Below are 16573 nucleotides of genomic sequence, written 5' to 3'. Positions count from 1 at the left end.
TCTGTCCCATGCATAATCTTGTAAACCTCTATCATGTCACCCCACAGTCGATGTTTCTCCAAGCTGAAAGCGTTTTAACCTTTCTTCATAGGGAAAGTGTTCCAACCCTTTAATCATTCTAGTTACTTTCTGGACTTTCTCCAATGCTATAATATCTTTTTTGAGGTGCGGTGACCAGAATTGTACACAGTACTCCAAATGAGGCTACACCATTGATTTATACAGGGGCATTATGATACTGAGAGAAAACTGCTGCCTATGGGCTGAAACCCTTCCACCTTTGGCAATGATCTGGTGGATCCAACCCAATATCAGCTTAGTAGTTTGATATATGTGGCACCCCTTCTTGCTGGTATGACGAGAACCCAGTGCAATGCCCATCTTTCTTTTCTGTCTGGCTCAAGCCTTCGGGACAGCTGACCAAGTGCTACTGTGTCCTTTATGTCCTGTCGTGCTGCATTGGAGATTGCCTTGACCCTTTTACCTGTAACCCAGACCATCCCTGAAGCAACTAACTGGATTACTCGGCCAGCTGCACACAGTAGCAGAGGGAGAAAAGGGCTTCGTCAGAGCAGGAATTGCACTGCACAGCTTTTGATGCGGCTGCAGCCACATGACATACATGAGGCTCTGGAATAGCATCTATTGAGTGAGAAGAGGAAGCCAGCTTGTCAGCGGAGGAGAAGGCGTGCAGATCTGAAATCTTTACTGCCTTGCTATCAAGCATTGCATAGTTTTGAAAGCTGGTTTTATTTTGCAGGAAGAGTTAGGTCAAATTGCCTGATTGTGACATGCTAAACTGCAGACTCTGGGTAAGCTTAATAGCAGTGCTCATGTAGACTGTCCCATGTTCTTAAAAATGCTTCTGGGCTGTAAAAATCAACTGTCTCATGGTTACCTTTGCAGCTCTTGGTAGTAGTCTGTTGCTCTTGGCAACAGCTTAGTCTGTGCAGGCGCCTTCGCACGGTGGCACGGACTTAAGCTTTGTTCTCCTTGGAGTTTTGGCTGTGACTTTCCTTTGCTGTCTAGCAGCTTTACTGCACATTCTTTTTTTACATAACAAATACTAAGCCCCCGTAGGGAAAAAAAATGTAGTCTACTAACTTGGTAGACAAGTCATGTCTCTCTCCCCCCCCCCCCCCCCTCCGGTTCCACTTTGGATATTTGGGTATGAGAAATTTCTTGAGCCATCTTTTTTTTTACCCAGCATTTAGGATTATGTGAATCAGTAGTGCAGGCTGGAAAGAAATCAGTTTGAGTGCCATGATTGCCTTTAAACTTATTGCATTGAGTAGGCTTAAGGAAAAAGACGTGCAAACGTACTGAAGTTTGACTACTTTGAGTGGTCAGTTTCTTCAGTGCTTGCTTCCTTTCTTTTCTTTTTACTGCATGTAGCTTAATACTCCTAGAAATCTGCTAGCCCGCAACAGTTATGTACACCAAAGAGCCTGTACATGCCACACTTCTCGCTGTGTCTGCACCGGTGTTCCCTTTTAGGATGAGTTAATGTGAACTTAGTTTTTTAGCCTGTGGCTCACACATTTTTGTCTTAGCTAAGGAAGAATGACCCCAGAGCAATGCAGTAGCTCACAACTTTAGTACCAGTAGAATTTTTGCTTGCAAGACTCCACAGCTCAGAGGGTATATTGGTCTGCACTGACTTTTTACTCGCACAGCATTTGCTGTCATGATTGCTGCAAGTGAATTGTAGTTCTCTTCGTCCAAAAGCAGACATGAGCCTTGAGTTCCTAATGTAGAACAACTGGTATTTTTTAAGCTGAAGACTGCACTCTTCAGCTTAAAAATGAAGAGTTAGCTTAAAAATGTTGGCACTTCATTCCCTTCTGAAATGAAGAAGAAGAAGAAAAGTCTCCATCCAAAAGCAGACATGAGACTTGAGTTCCTAATGGAGAACCACTGCTTTCACCTGCCTTCATAAAACTTTGAAAAATGATGGTGGGAGAAAGTTAAAAATCAAGACTTACCACGTTCCAGGGTATGCACACACCTCACAAAGGTCTGTGGCTGCTTGAGAATGGAAGATGAACTCTGTTGATGCCCTTGGTACGTTACATTTCTCCCACAGCAGCTTACTAAAATTTCCAGGCAAAATTAAACAACATAATTTAAATAATCAAGCTGAAAGCATCCTGGACAGGTTATGTTTCACTAGGATGGCTGGCAGAAAGCCCCTAGGTTCCGAGCAACGGACCAAAAACCCTTTGGTTTTTGTCCTTTCGCTGCATCCTGACCTTTCAATTGCAGGCAGGGAGATAAACACACCTGAGATCTTGCATAGTAGGCAAGACAGATTCCCCTCCGTAGATCTCCAAAACATTTCCATGTTGTAGGGGAAGGATTAACTGTCAGGGGAACTTGTCATCCATCAGCAGTCGTCTCACCAAAAAACCCAAGGATTCCTTGACCTGCAGTTTAAATATGACAAGTCGATGCTGTAATCTTGAGTATTTTAAACCATACTTACGCACCTAGGGATAGTTCCAGAAAAAAGGCAGCTTAAAAGTTTCCGTAAGGTTTTCCTGTTCATCACTTAGAATGAGATTTCAGCTTCATCTGGTGTAAAGTTTCTGGAGTCAAGCTCGCCTTGTCTCGCTGCTGTCAACAGCACTTCCGTTATAACATTCAGCTGCCTGTCAAATGTTCAGGCTTGTCATCAGTTCTGATTATGTGCCATCACTGTCACTGTGCCTTACATCCAGTTCAGTAGTTTCTGTGCCACGTAGCATAAGAAGAGCTAGATGAGACCAAAGGACCATCACGTCCAGCATTCTGTTAAGTTGCTAATTGCTTCTATATGGAAAACCGAAGAAACCCCCTCTCTAGCCCAATGGCGGGCTAAAATATGGACTTTCTTAACTATGGATAAAGTAGTTGACATATTAAATAGTATAGACTCCTCACTTGGCGTTTCCAGCTTGTTAGATAAACGGTTTCCTGTTTTAGAATTTGAATGGCAGATTTCCACATTCAAATACTACCTACCCAGTCATCTTTATCCTAATTTACTTTTATATGCCTAAAGGAGACAAATTTTTGTTAATATGTGACAAGAATGTCTTTATTAAAATTTAAAATAATTAGTATTAAGCAATACTACTTTATGTATAAATTATTGATGCCTATACACACATACATACATATCCTAGTGCCTTTGGTACTGTATCAATCCCGTAAAGAATTGTTTTTATTTATCATTATTATTTTTACTTTATCTGAATGGAACAATTCTAATCTATTATTGTAACCTTCCTGTATTCAATAAACTAAAAAAAAAAAGTCTAGCATTCTGTTCACACAGTGGCCAACCAACTATGTCTAGGAAGCCCCCCACAAGCAGGAGGACTGCAATAGCATCCTCTCACCCTTGCCCCCCCACCAACTGATATAAAGGTATACTGCCTCTGGTACTAGAGGGAGTAGGTATCCATTATGACAAATAGCCATTGATAGCCGCATCCTCCATGAATTTGTTCACTGTCCTGTTAAAGACTTCCAGGTTAGCAGCCATTGCCTCATCCTACTGACAGCCAGTTTGGTGTAGTGGTTAAGTGCGCGGGCTCTTATCTGGGAGAACTGGGTTTGATTCTGCACTCCTCCATATGCACCTGCTGATATGACCTTGGGTCAGCCACAAGTTCTCTCAAGGCTGTTCTGCTCAAGAGCAGTTCTGGGAGAGCTCTCTCAGCCCCACCTACCTCACAGGGTGTCTGTTGTGGGGAGGGGAAGGGAAAGGAGATTTGTAAGCTGCTCTGAGACTCCTTTGGCTAGCAAAGGGCGGGGTATAAATCCAATCTCCTCCTCTCCTTCTATGTCAGTGAGTTCTGCAATTTAGCTATGCGTTGTGTAAAGAAGGGTTTCTTTTGTCTGTCCTGAACTGAACTGCTTTGTATGTCTCTGCTGCGTTGCATCTGGTGATAATGGTGCTTGTTGGTTCATAATATGGCCATGCCGGTTGTACTAGTGCAACGTTCAGCCAGGCTGATACTGGCAGAATGATCCTCATTGGAATGGTTCCAGAGCACTGTCCTTGGGTTCCATTCAGGCAGCTCTGTTGGCATAGAATCTTTAAAGTCGTCTTAAATATCCAGAGAGATGCACACCTTGATCCACTTAGTGGCTAATTTTGGAGTGTGTTGTTTGTCTCCTCTTTGGGGTGCTGTTTACTTAGATTGCCCTGAGGAATACGTGCCTAACTCAGCCATACTATGTATTTTAAACTGCATTTCCTTCTATAGAAATACGTTATGCAAGCTCTCACAAGTGTTTAGGTTAACTGTTCAGTTAACATAAAAAAAAAAGAACGATACCCTGGTTTATCTCAGACTATGATCTGGAAGACCCAGGTTCAAATCTCCACTCTGTTGAGGAAGCTTGTTAGGTGACCTTGGGCCGGTCTTACATGCTTTCCCCTTCCTTAGCTTACCTTACAGGGCTGTTGTTGAAAAGCTAAAGTGGAGGAAGGGAGAACAATGTTGTAAGCTATTTAGTGCTAAACAGCAGAGTCCAGACATCTAAATTGGTAAATTTGGTGGGGTATGGGAAGTTTGAATGTTTTGTTTCCCAAATTCAAGCTAAACTTGTCAACGAAAAAATATCTTGGAGTGTCGGACTATTAATCATGTTTTAAAAGGTGAGGGTAGTCCCCTGTGCAAGCACCAGTCATTTGCGATTCTGGGGTGATGTTGTTTTCACAACTTTTTCATGGCAGATTTTTTTCGGGGTGGTTTGCTATTGCCTTCCCCAGTCATCTACACTTTCCCCCCAGCAAGCTGGGTACTCATTTTACCGACCTTGGAAGGATGGAAGGCTGAGTCAACCTTGAGCCGGCTACCTGAACCCAGCTTCCGCTGGGATCAAACTCAGGTCGTGAGCAGAGTTTAGGATTGCAGTACTGCCGCTTTACCACTCTGTGCCAAGGGGCTCTTAAACAGTAATCATGTTTAGATGGAGGCAATGCTGGGATTCTAAAGCCAATGATGTTTTCTCTTTTCAGTGATGCTACAGCCCTTTGATTATGACCCTAATGAGAAGAGTAAACACAAGTTCATGGTTCAGTCGATGTTTGCACCAGCTGATACCTCAGACATGGAGGCAGTAGTGAGTATTGGAAAAAAAATGGCTTGCTGGAATAGTGTACAGTTTGGTGTAGTGGTTAAGTGTGTGGACTCTTATCTGGGAGAACTGGGTTTGATTCCCCACTCCTCCACTTGCACCTGCTGGAATGGCCTTGGGTCAGCCATAGCTCTGGCAGAGGTTGTCCTTGAAAGGGCAGCTGCTGCGAGAGCCCTCTCCAGCCCCACCCACCTCACAGGGTGTCTGTTGTGGGGGAGGAAGATTGTGCCCGCTATGAGATTCGGAGTGGAGGGTGGGATATAAATCCTATATCATCATCTTCAAAGAAAGAGAGGTTATTAATACCTCTTGCAGAAATAGTTGGAGAATATTTGGGGCATGCCATATGGGCAAAGGAGAGATGGGGAATGGTGGGTGGGTGGTTTTCCCAGAAAACAGGAATTGGAAAGTGAGTTCTGCAAGTACCTTTGCCCGGACTTGCAAACTCTTCAAGATTTCCATAGATCTTATTTTGTTGAGATGCTTGTCTAGCTACGTGGTGAAACAAGCCAAGTAAGTAGAGACTGTGGATATCTTCCAGATAATTACTATGCTGGCTGCAGCCTCCCCAAGTTTTTTGAACAATTAGTAGTTACCTTTCTGCCTTAACGGAGCTCAAGGTAGCTTACGATATAAGTAAATGCATAAAATAAGAGTGCATAAAACTACTGTAATAAAATGCAGTTCTAAATAAAACCATCTTCAGCTGCCTCCTAAAGACTGAAGGTGAGAGGTGTAGGTGCACCTCCATGGGGAGGTTGTTCCATAACCATGGGGCTGCCACCAAAAAGGCCCTCTCTCATGTACTTGCCAGACAGGCTTATTTGATGGATGGGACAGCCAGGAAGGCCTCACCCTATTGTGAATTCAACATTGTGATGTGGTGGCTAAAAAGGCAAATGCAATTTTGGGCTGTATCAACAGAAGTATAGTGTCCAGATCATGTGAAGTGGTATCACTTTACTTTGTTCTGGTAAGACCTCACCTGGAGTATTGTGTTCACTTTTGGGCACCACATTTTAAGAAGGATAAAGACAAGCTGAAACGGGTCCAGAGGAGGGCAACGAAGATGGTGAGGGGTCTGGAGACTAAGTCCTATGAAGAAAGGTTGAAAGAGCTGGGCATGTTTAGCCTGGAGAGGAGGTGGCTGAGAGGTGATATGATCACCATCTTCAAGTACTTGAAGGGTGGTCATAGAGAGGATGTTGTGGAATTGTTTTCTGTGGCCTCAGAAGGTAGAACCAGAACCATTGGGTTGAAATTAAATCAAAAAAGTTTCCGGCTTAACATTGGGAAGAACTTCCTGACCGTTAGAGCGATTCCTCAGTGGAACAGGCTTCCTCGGGAGGTGGTGGGCTCTCCTTCCTTGGAGGGTTTTAAACAGAGGCTAGATGGCCATCTGACCGCAATGAAGATCCTGTGAATTTAGGGGGAGGTGTTTGTGAGTTTCCTGGATTGTGCAGAAGGTTGGACTAGTTGACCCTGGAGGTCCCTTCCAACTCTATGATTCTGTGATACACGCCAATGAGAAGACTTTAAGAAAGGTTAGATTATGGAGTTTCTTCTCCCTCTTTGCACAGTGTTAGTGCTTTGACCCATTAGTCCTACATCCACAGTGCTCCGGCTGTGTAATGTGTGAATGGAGCCGGCATGCATTTTCCCTCCTTGGGAAAGGCTCATCAGAGTATTCATATATTTGTTTGGTTCTAGACATGCCAGTGGATTTTTGCATCTTGTTTCCTAGGGCTGCCTGTCATTCCTGTGGGAGCTCAGCTTAATCTTAGTCTGGCTACAGGGTCAATAGCTGTTTCACAGCACAAATCATGCAAATTGGTTGTATAACAGCATGTGGCCGCCTTTGACGCTGTCTTATTTTGTGGAAACATTAGTATCAAAAGCGGCATTTTTTTTCTTTATTTGTTATGATGTCTGGCCTTGGTGACGAACGTTGACTGTTGCTCACAATAAAGCAATCTGCATTTTTGCAAAGGAATCTTGTATTGGCGGCTTGCAGTCAACGAGACAGCTGCTTGCCATTCTGAAGAAACCCAATGCATTCTCACAGTCTGTGCTTGAAATTGCCGAGTTTAATTGTAGGCTTCTTATCTGGGGAAGGAAATGGCTGGTTCTGGGGCAGGTGGAGGGGAATAACATTCATGCCACTGACTTACATTTGTGAAATGTTTCACCCCCTGCTGGAGCGAACTGGTCTCTTGTTTATGGTGTCAGAATTGATGCTGGGGCACATTGTTGGTGGCCCACGGCTGGGCACGATGGGTGGAACAAGTTGTCCTGGTTTATAGCCGTTTTGCCACATTTTTTTTTCTCCTCTGCAGACGCCACCTTTATGGGAATTAAAGTGTTATGTAAACAGAACCAACCAAGGACAACTTGTCCTACTACCGTGTCCGGCTGTGTTGCGGAGGGCAGCGTGTGAATGCACCCTCAGAATGTTAATAGTGGTGTGCTAAGAACTCTTTTCTTACTACTGCGTGAATTGTCTCAGAGGTCCTTCAGAACTGTAAACCCCGTTACTCAGACTTTAAGCTTGCCCCTTTTAAAGCTTCGGGGTCCAGCAAGTAAAAAAGTTACCTCAGGCAGATAAAAACCTTAAAGGTAACACTGAATAACAGAGGAAACATATCTAAGTGGAACATTTAAATAGGAAGGCTTTGCATTGTTTTAGAGAGATGCCAGGGTTCTTGTGTAGCTGCCTTTGTAGTGAATTCTCACTCATCTCTTATTATCACTTTTTTAATTTTGTGCCTTTTAGTGGAAAGAAGCAAAGCCAGAAGAACTCATGGATTCGAAACTTAGATGTGTGTTTGAGCTGCCGGCAGAAAATGATAAACCTGTGAGTTTTACTTCATAGCACAACACAAGCTGTTCACAAACGATGTTGTTGTATGTCTCTGATAATCCTAGATTTGGTTAGCTGAGATGTCTGCAGCCCGAGCATCAGCCTGTGCTTAAATGAAAACCTGTAATAGCAACTTGCTGTCCCTTGGGTCTCTTAGAGGGTGTTTTTTGGAGGTGGGGGTGGTTAATTTATCTCTTGAGGAAAGACTGGTGAGTAAGGGGGTTTATTGAGAACAAAAGGTAGCTAAGGGGAGATGTAAGAGACTTATAAAATTTTGCAGGAGTGGAGGGTGCCTTTTTCCCTCTCCGTTAATACTAAAACTTAGGAGCACCCAACATTGTTAGCAAATATACCAAAGACGGATTAAAGGAAATACTAATTAATGAGTACTTTAGTGCCAGTGAAGGTATTGAGGACCACGAGCGTACAAGGGAATAGACAGGTTCATGTAGGAGAGGTCTATCAGTGGCTACCAACCATGGGGACTGAGGGGAACCTCCAGAGGCACTAAACCTCTGAATCCCAGAGCTAGGAGGCAACATTAGAGGAAGGCCTCAGCCTCTCTATGCCCTATTGCTGATCCTTCCAGAGGAACTGGTTGGCCACTGTGTGAGACAGGATGCTGGATGAGATGGACCACTAGTCTAATCCAGCAAGGCTCTTCTGATGTCATTATGAAGGCCTCAGCCTCTATGCCCTGTTGTTGGCCCTCCAGAGGAACTAGTTGGCTACTTTGTGAGACAGGATGCTGGACTAGATGGACCACTGGTCTGATCCAGCAGGACTCTTCTTATGTCCACAAGTGGCTGTTAGTCTCTGAATCCCATTGCCAGGAGGCAACATCAGGGGAAGGCCTTGGGTGTCTATGCCCTGCTGTGTTTGGCCTTCTACAGCACCTTGCAGGCAGGGGGGTATAATGCTGGACTAGGTGGACCACCAGTCTAATCCATCAGGGTCAACTTTTGTTTAGACCCTTAAAGACTAAAAATGTAGAAATAATTTGGGTAGTAGCAAAGATACTTGGTAGATAGTGCTGCTTTGGTTTGTGGATGGTATTTTATTTTCAGAAGTGTACTTCAGAATAGTTTTAGAACTAGGAAGTCTGGCCTTGCATGTTGTATTTATAGAACTCTGAGAGAAGCTGAACTCTGCAGTCTGTATCAGTTTACATGTTAAAGCAAATTTGTATCATTTCTCATAACTTAATCCTGCCTAGCTTGAGTAGATATAAAGAGCTTTGGAGGACACCAAAACCTTATTCATCCACTGTTTAGGTCAGTGTTCCCTCTAAGCTGCAGAGTCTTGTGAGTGAAAATTCAACTTTGTGAGCTATTGGCATCGAAGTTGTTAGCTACTGCATGAATTAGTGTGCTCTGAGGTCATCCTTCCTGAGCTAAGACAAAACTGTGTGAGCTGGAGGCTAAAAACCTGTGAGCTAGCTCATGCTAACTCAGCTTAGGGGGAACACTGGTTTAGGTAAGATTTCCCCCCCCCTGGACATTAATGGACACATGTTCAAACTTGCTTGCTTTATTTTTATTTTATTTAATAATTAAATTCATTTATACTGTGCCCTCCTTGCAAACGCTCAAGGCAGATTATAAAAATTTTGAGAATGCGATAAATAAAACTATAATTTTTTTAAATTACCTAAACAGAACACTGTATGACTGTTTTTCCACTCAAAATGTCCTCAGGCCATTTATAGCAGAATAAGACACTGAAAGTTCAGGTAAACAATAAAAGTCAGTTTAACAGGAGGACCGATCCCTGTGTCACCATGTTGCTCATTAGTCAAAGGTCCTCTAGAAAGGGCAGGTCCATAAGTGCATCTCAGAAGCCTTTAGGGAAGCAGGAATTTGTCCCTCTTGTGGGAGGGTGTTAGGGGGTTAGCATCCCCCCCCCCAGAAGCCCCCCTCCTGTTCCTTCTAGCCAAACCTCTGCTAAGGCAGCTTCCTGCAATTCCTGTGGGCTGTAGCAAGTTCTTGCTTCCTTCAGCCTTTGTTGATATCTTTTGTTGTGACTCAGTTTCGATGACAGACAGGAATAGAGCATTCCAGAAGTGCCAAAGGAAGGGTGTGTAGGAACACCTCCAGAGATTTTTCTGCAGAGGAATTCTGAGCCCAAGTATCTCCCACTCAGGGGATTGATATGATTAAAGCACACAACAGGCTTGTTTTGAAACTAACTTCTAAGTTAGTTTTAAAGAATGGTTCCTCCCTCGGTGTTTGTTTCTTCCTGTACTTGCGAAACAAAAGAATACCTGATTACATTGGCTGAAGCAAAAAGGTTCTAGGATACGATCATGGGAGAGCAAGCAAAGTTTCAGCCAAGTGCTTAGGCCTTATTGGAGTGATTATAGGATGCTTGAAGATTACTCACGGTTGACCTGGAGCATCTTGTAGATTGAGGAATTGCTCTTCCTGCAACAATCTCTTCACCATGCTGTGGGGGGCAAAGGAAGAGCCAATGAGAGACTGCAACATCTGTCATACATGGCAATTGCAGACCATTTGCATTTGAAATCCTATGAAGAAAGGTTGAAACGCTTGGGGCTCTTTAGCTTGGAGAAACGTCTGCGGGGTGACATGATAGAGGTTTACAGGATAATGCATGGGGTGGAGAAAGTAGAGAAAGAAGTACTTCTCTCCCTTTCTCACAATACAAGAACTCGTGGGCATTCAATGAAATTGCTGAGCAGTCAGGTTGAAACGGATAAAAGGAAGTACTTCTTCACCCAAAGGGTGATTAACTTGTGGAATTCACTGCCATAGGAGGTGGCGGCTACAAGCATAGACAGCTTCAAGAGGGGGTTAGATAAATATAAGGAGCAGAGGTCCATCAGTGGCTATTAGCCACAGTGTGTGTGTGTGTGTGTGTGTGTGTGTGTATATATATATATATAAAAATTGGCCACTGTGTGACACAGAGTGCTGGACTGGATGGTCCATTGGCCTGATCCAACATGGCTTCTCTTATGAAATAGGTCTGATCTGAATTATTTTTCTAATGGAAGTTACAGCTGTTTCTTCACAGTTTCTTGGGCTTCGAGTGACTGTACTTGAAGCTGTGTTTGCACACCAGGAACTTCGATCCATATGAGTGATGGAACCTTTTTTAAAATTAGGACATTTTGAAAAGATTCTTATGATTTCAGCAAAGATTTTTTTTTTTAAATCCAGTACAGGAAGGCTTTCTTGACTGCCAGATTAAGCAGCATTCTCAAATAATTCTCTTCTCCCCTCCCCCCCCTTTTTGTCTCAACAGCATGATGTAGAAATTAATAAAATTATATCCACAGCTGCAACAAAGACAGAATCTTCTGTAATGTCTAAATCGTTAAGTTCTTCTTTGGATGACACTGAAGTTAAGAAAGTAATGGAAGAATGTAAGAGGCTGCAATTAGAAGTTCAGAGGTTACGGGAGGAGAACAAACAATTTAAGGTAATCATTGCCTTTATGTTGCATTTCCGTGAGACAAATATATTCTTGTCTAAATTGTAGGTGAAGTGTGTTTGTGTATATGAAAATGTAATTGGAAGAAAGCCTATTTTAGGGGCCCAGTGAGCACCACATAGATAAGAAGTTAGATTTCTAGCCAATGTCATGATAGCCATGTTGGGAGTCAGGTGCATGGGTGTCCTGGTATGCAAAAATTCAGTTGGAAGTAAGCCCATTTTAAGTACCCAGTGAGCACCACATATAAAGATAGATTCCTAGCCAATGGTGTGATAGCCTTGTTGGAGCCAAGTGCATGGCTGTTCTGAAGAAGAGATTGGATTTATACCCCACCCTTCACTCAGTGTCTCAGAGTGGTTTACAGCCTCCTTTCCTTTCCCCTCCCCACAACAGGCACCCTGGTGAGGTAGGTGGAGATGAAAGAGCTCTGACAGAAACTGCTCTTGGGAAGAACAGCTCTGTGAGAATTTGTGACAGGCTCAAGGTCACATCAGCAGGTGCATATGGAGGACTGGGGAATCAAACCCAGTTTTCCCAGATAAGAGTCTGCACACTTAACCACTACAGCAAACTGGCTCTCTGGTATACAGAAATTCAACTGGAAGTAAGCTCTTTTTAGGCATCCAGCCAGCACCACGGATTCCTAGCCAATGTCATGATAGCACCCTGTTGGAGCCAGGTGGGTGAGTGTCAATGGGGTGTAGTGTTTCGAGTGTCAGACTAGAATCTGAGAGACCCTCTTGTGCCATGGAAGCTTGCTGAATGGAATTGGCCAGTCACATTCTCTTAGCCTAGCCTACCTCACAAGGTTATTTGTGAGGATAAAGCGGAAGAGAAGAGAACAATATGAGTTGCTTTGAGGTCCCATGGGGAAGATGGGTGAGGTATAAATGAAGCAAATAAATAATATTTCCTGTTGTTTAACTGTGATCAGAAACAGACTGCGTCGTGTGCCTCTTCCCCCCCCCCCCCCCCATCCCTTCTGTCTGGAGCAGAGCTGTCCCAGCAGCCTAAACGTGACACATGCTCAGTCTGCTGCAACATCAGTAGGTGTTCATAATGGCTGAGGTTTCCACAACCCAGAATCAGACACCACCTTGGAGACCATGACTGCTGATCTCTGGTGAAGCGGGCTGTGCAGCCAGGTCTGTGTTTCACAGCCAGTTTGGTGTAGTGATTAAGTCCGTGGACACTTATCTGGGAGAACCAGGTAAAATGTATATAAATAATGCAAAATTATTAAAAAATGCATGTGTTTACAACAGGATAATTTGAAAATAGTTATGGGCTCAACTGTAGCCTCAGTACAAAACCATACAGTGTATACAAAAGAAATTTAATGCAACTCGATGTGTTTTGGCCAAACTGGCTGTCTTCATTGGTCAAACAGATAGTACAATATGATGTCAAAGACTTTCACGGCTGGAGTCCGTTGGTGGTTGTAGATTTTCTGGGCTGTGTGGCCGTGGTCAGATTTGACCCAGAGAGAGCTCCAGTTTTCTGGGTTACACCTCTGAGGATGCCAGTCGCAGTTGCTGGCAAAACATCAGGTCTCACAATGCCAAAACCACGGCCACATAGCTCTGAACATCTACACCAACCAATAGAAAGTACACTTAGGCTCAGTATTGCAGTACTTCAAAGAGTTATTCAATGTAGGACCGAAATGGAGTTTTATAGTTATAATCCACAATGTAAGGCATAGGAGTATTATGGAGGCCTCATACGATATCGCCTTGTGTCATAATCAGGTGGGTAGTGTTTCAATTCTATGCCATCCTATTTTGGTCCAGAAGATAACAGTCTTAAGAGCAATTCTGTGCCGTAAATGGTATGCAGTGCCAAAGGACAGCCATTCCCAGTTGTGGGTTACCCTTTCCCAATTACTTAAGCACCTACCCATAGGAGGCTTAAGATCTTAAACAAACACCTAGGCTCACGTGAAAATGTGTCTAAACATTTTGAACATCCTTTCTTGGCTGCAGGAAGAAGATGGGCTGCGGATGAGGAAGGCGCCCCAGACAAACCACCCAGCCTCTACTTCTGCCGCCGTTGCAAAGGAGGAAGGCCTCAGCACTAGACTACTTGCCCTGGTGGTCTTGTTCTTTATTGTTGGCGTAATTATAGGGAAAATTGCCTTGTAGAGGCAGCATGCTGGAGGATTGTAAATCGGATTGAGGGATCTGCCATATCATTGGATTAAATTTATTCATAACAAATGTTTAAAAAAGAAAAATGTACGACATCTCACAGGTCTTGCCTTTTAAATTTTTACCCCCCCCCCCCCCTTGCACAAATATAACATTTAACATAACATAATATCTTCTAGAAAGTTTAAGATGCACAAAGGAGTAAGCAGGAGAAGGAAGGAGTTGCGAGCAACGAGGAAAGATAATCATGAATTTAACACTATAATGGTGCATTGTTCAGAAGGGAAATGAAAGTCACTTTAAACATTTTTTTGGACCTTGGTTCATATTACTGGACTTCTCTTCTTGTGGAGGGTTGAGGGGAGGAGGGAGAGATTCCTCTGAGGGAGCTGGTCCTTTTTTTTTTGGCTACCTGGAGGTTGGCTTAAACAGGAACGGTGGTTGGCTTTCTGTAAAATATATTAACCCTGCCATCCCTCCACATACGTTTAACAGTTCTGTCAAGTGGGTGTGACTCTGATCTCAGAATTCTGTCTGCCGTGTTACTCCCCGAGCAGCTCGTAAGATTTCCTCCCTAAACAGGCAGCGCAGCCTTGCCTCTCCAAGTCCCGCGTTGTCCGCAGGAGCATTGACAGTGCAGCCGCCGCAGAGAACTCTGGGAGAAAGAGAGGAGGGGCTCAGAGCAGGTTTGCCCCCCAGAGGCCATGAGTGGCAGCAGAGCTACAGAACCGGTGGGTTGTCTTGCAGTTGGTCCCGTTGGCGTGTGCAGGATAGATGCAAACGCAGTCTTAGAAGTTGGCAGCGGGTAGAGCAGAGAGAGGTTGATGGGGAGGGGCCCTCAATTTCTGTGCCTCTTCTTCTCTGTGAGGCTCCTGTCGAGGAAGACTTGATAACCAGCAGTGGTGTGGCTTGCCGTCCAGGGGAGCCGCTTTCCTAGCCTTCGTTAAAGCAGCCCAGAGTGCTCCTGTTGTCACTGGGGAGGTGGTTCCTGATTTTAAAGTCCAGTTTTGTGGCTCACTGTTTTAACCAGTTTTTTGGGGGGTTTTGTCAGATATTGGAACGGCATGGGCCATTACATCGTGCACTCTGTCCCCTCCCTTCTTGCTGTTAGTCCAGTCTGATAAAAATCGTTCTCTGACTGTCTGTCTATGTTCCACTTGGGAATGGCGTCGTGTTAATGGGGACCATACGCTTCAGCCCCCTCGTCCATCACATCTTTTTATTTTTAGTTTTAGTTTTTGCACCCGCTCCTTGTTGAGTTTGTGAATGACTTCTCTGCTTTTTCACCCTACAGCAAATTCCCACATGCTCACTCCATACACTGCAGTGTGTGTGCGTGAGCTCTTGTGGGAGGTCTCTTGTATAATCTTCCTTCTCTAGCCCCACTACATCCCCTCGAAGTTTCTGGAGAGGAGGGATTTGGGGATTCAGTCTCATTGTGGGGACAGGTCTCCTGGGTGTTCACTTGTAGCAGATCTTCATTCAGTGCCATTTCTCTCCAGCAGTTCCTCTTGCAGGCCAGGTGCGAAGAGAATTCCCCTGCCCCTTTCCCCCTCAGCTGCTTAGTGCTGGTTTTGAATAGTGCTCATGTAGAGAGGCCATCTCTCTCTGACTGAGGCCTGTGCCGGTGGATAAGGAAACAATCTAGGCAGAACTCCTAGTCCTAAGCAAATCACTGCCCTGTGTTTGGGAAAAGAGGAGAGGATGGGTAGGTTTAGGCCCACAGCAGCAGGATCTCTCTCACCGCGTCTCCGTTTTAATTCAGTTCTGGACACTTAAGCAGTGAACAGCTTTAAACCGACTCTGGCTGTATTGAGAGGCGACCGAACTGTCCTCTGCTTTAGCCGGTTGTGTGGATCGAGCATCGCTGCCCTGCTGTTCAAGAGGGACCAATTACAGTTGCTGTCGGTTTGTGTAGCAGAGTTTAAAAAAACCCTTCGTAGTCAGGAAAAAAAATCATTTAATGCATATTTAACTTATTTAATGTGTCTCATCTCATGTTTTCCTTGTTGTCACCGACATTTGACTACTGCTATATAAACGGTTAAGTGAGAGGAGAGGGGGGAGAAGGGGCGCCTGTTCAAAGCTGGTGGATAGAACTAATTATTTTTTATTTCTGTTGCTGTAGTGATGATGGATTCTTCGGCCTTCTAATGCTTTTGGGCACCACAGTTGTCAGTTTTGATCATCTAAACATTGGGGAAAACAGCGGTCAGGAAACTGTTCTTTTTGTATATAAAATAAGTCTATGTAGGGGAAAAATTAGTAGGAATTAGTTCTATGCTGTTCAAAACAAAAACAAAAAAAGACCAATCCTGTTTGACTATGTAGCATCTTTAAAAAAAAACTCAAATAAATCTCCCCCCAAATTATTGGAATTTTTGTCTTTGTGTTATTACTCAAGTCTTTTGCTTCACCTTGCAAAACAGAATTGCCATTATGAAGAAATGTTAGCCAGTTTTTTAAAGATTTTATTTTTCCAATAATTTTTTTTTCATTTTAGAAGGGAATGAAGTGCTAACATAGCATAGATTGCAGTTTTCAGCTTTTAAAATACCTGTTATATTTCTGCTGTTCTGCTGATGACAGCATGTATACTGTTAAGTTCCAAAACTATGCCATTTATTACAGTTGTATATGTTAACTAAGTTATAAATGATGCATTTTATTTTTGAAGCCACAAAATAGGTTTAGGCTTGATAGGAAAGTAAGTATTGCATCTATTTCAATTTTTCCCCAAGGTTTTGGTTTTTTTCCAGGAAAAGAACCCCCCCTCCTCCACAATGGCATCAAAATTTTTGGAAATTTTGCATCTGTACTTCTGTTAGCAATTCTTCCGGCTTAGCTAGATTCTCCGGTGCACAGCCTGAAGTAGCTGCCAGCTTTCTCCTTCCCACACACCAAGAAGTCTTGTGAGCACAGAGATTGCTGATGCATCAGAATTAGCAAACCCTGGTTTGAGGGCTGGTTC

The 16573-nt window shown here is 43.7% G+C and overlaps 1 protein-coding gene across 2 annotated transcripts in view; it reads left to right on the top strand.

Moving 5' to 3' along the window:
• VAPB (VAMP associated protein B and C) overlaps positions 1–15980 on the top strand; it is a 64274-nt gene extending 48294 nt beyond the window's left edge. Inside the window, exons 3-6 of one of the 2 annotated variants that reach the window (XM_060230734.1) lie at positions 5015–5118; positions 7907–7987; positions 11261–11437; positions 13438–15980. In XM_060230734.1, the coding sequence (XP_060086717.1) occupies positions 5015–5118; positions 7907–7987; positions 11261–11437; positions 13438–13596 (521 nt within the window). In that variant the 3' untranslated portion in view covers positions 13597–15980. The remainder of the gene's footprint in view (positions 1–5014; positions 5119–7906; positions 7988–11260; positions 11438–13437) is intronic. The other variant, XM_060230735.1, reaches the window with a different exon arrangement.
• The last annotated feature ends 593 nt before the right edge of the window (positions 15981–16573 follow it).

This window comes from Heteronotia binoei, chromosome 2 (genome assembly GCF_032191835.1).
Source record: "Heteronotia binoei isolate CCM8104 ecotype False Entrance Well chromosome 2, APGP_CSIRO_Hbin_v1, whole genome shotgun sequence".
In the NCBI taxonomy this organism is placed as follows: domain Eukaryota; kingdom Metazoa; phylum Chordata; class Lepidosauria; order Squamata; family Gekkonidae; genus Heteronotia; species Heteronotia binoei.
The sequence above is the reverse complement of the archived record's forward strand: the minus strand, read 5'-3'. Positions and strand labels throughout refer to the sequence as shown.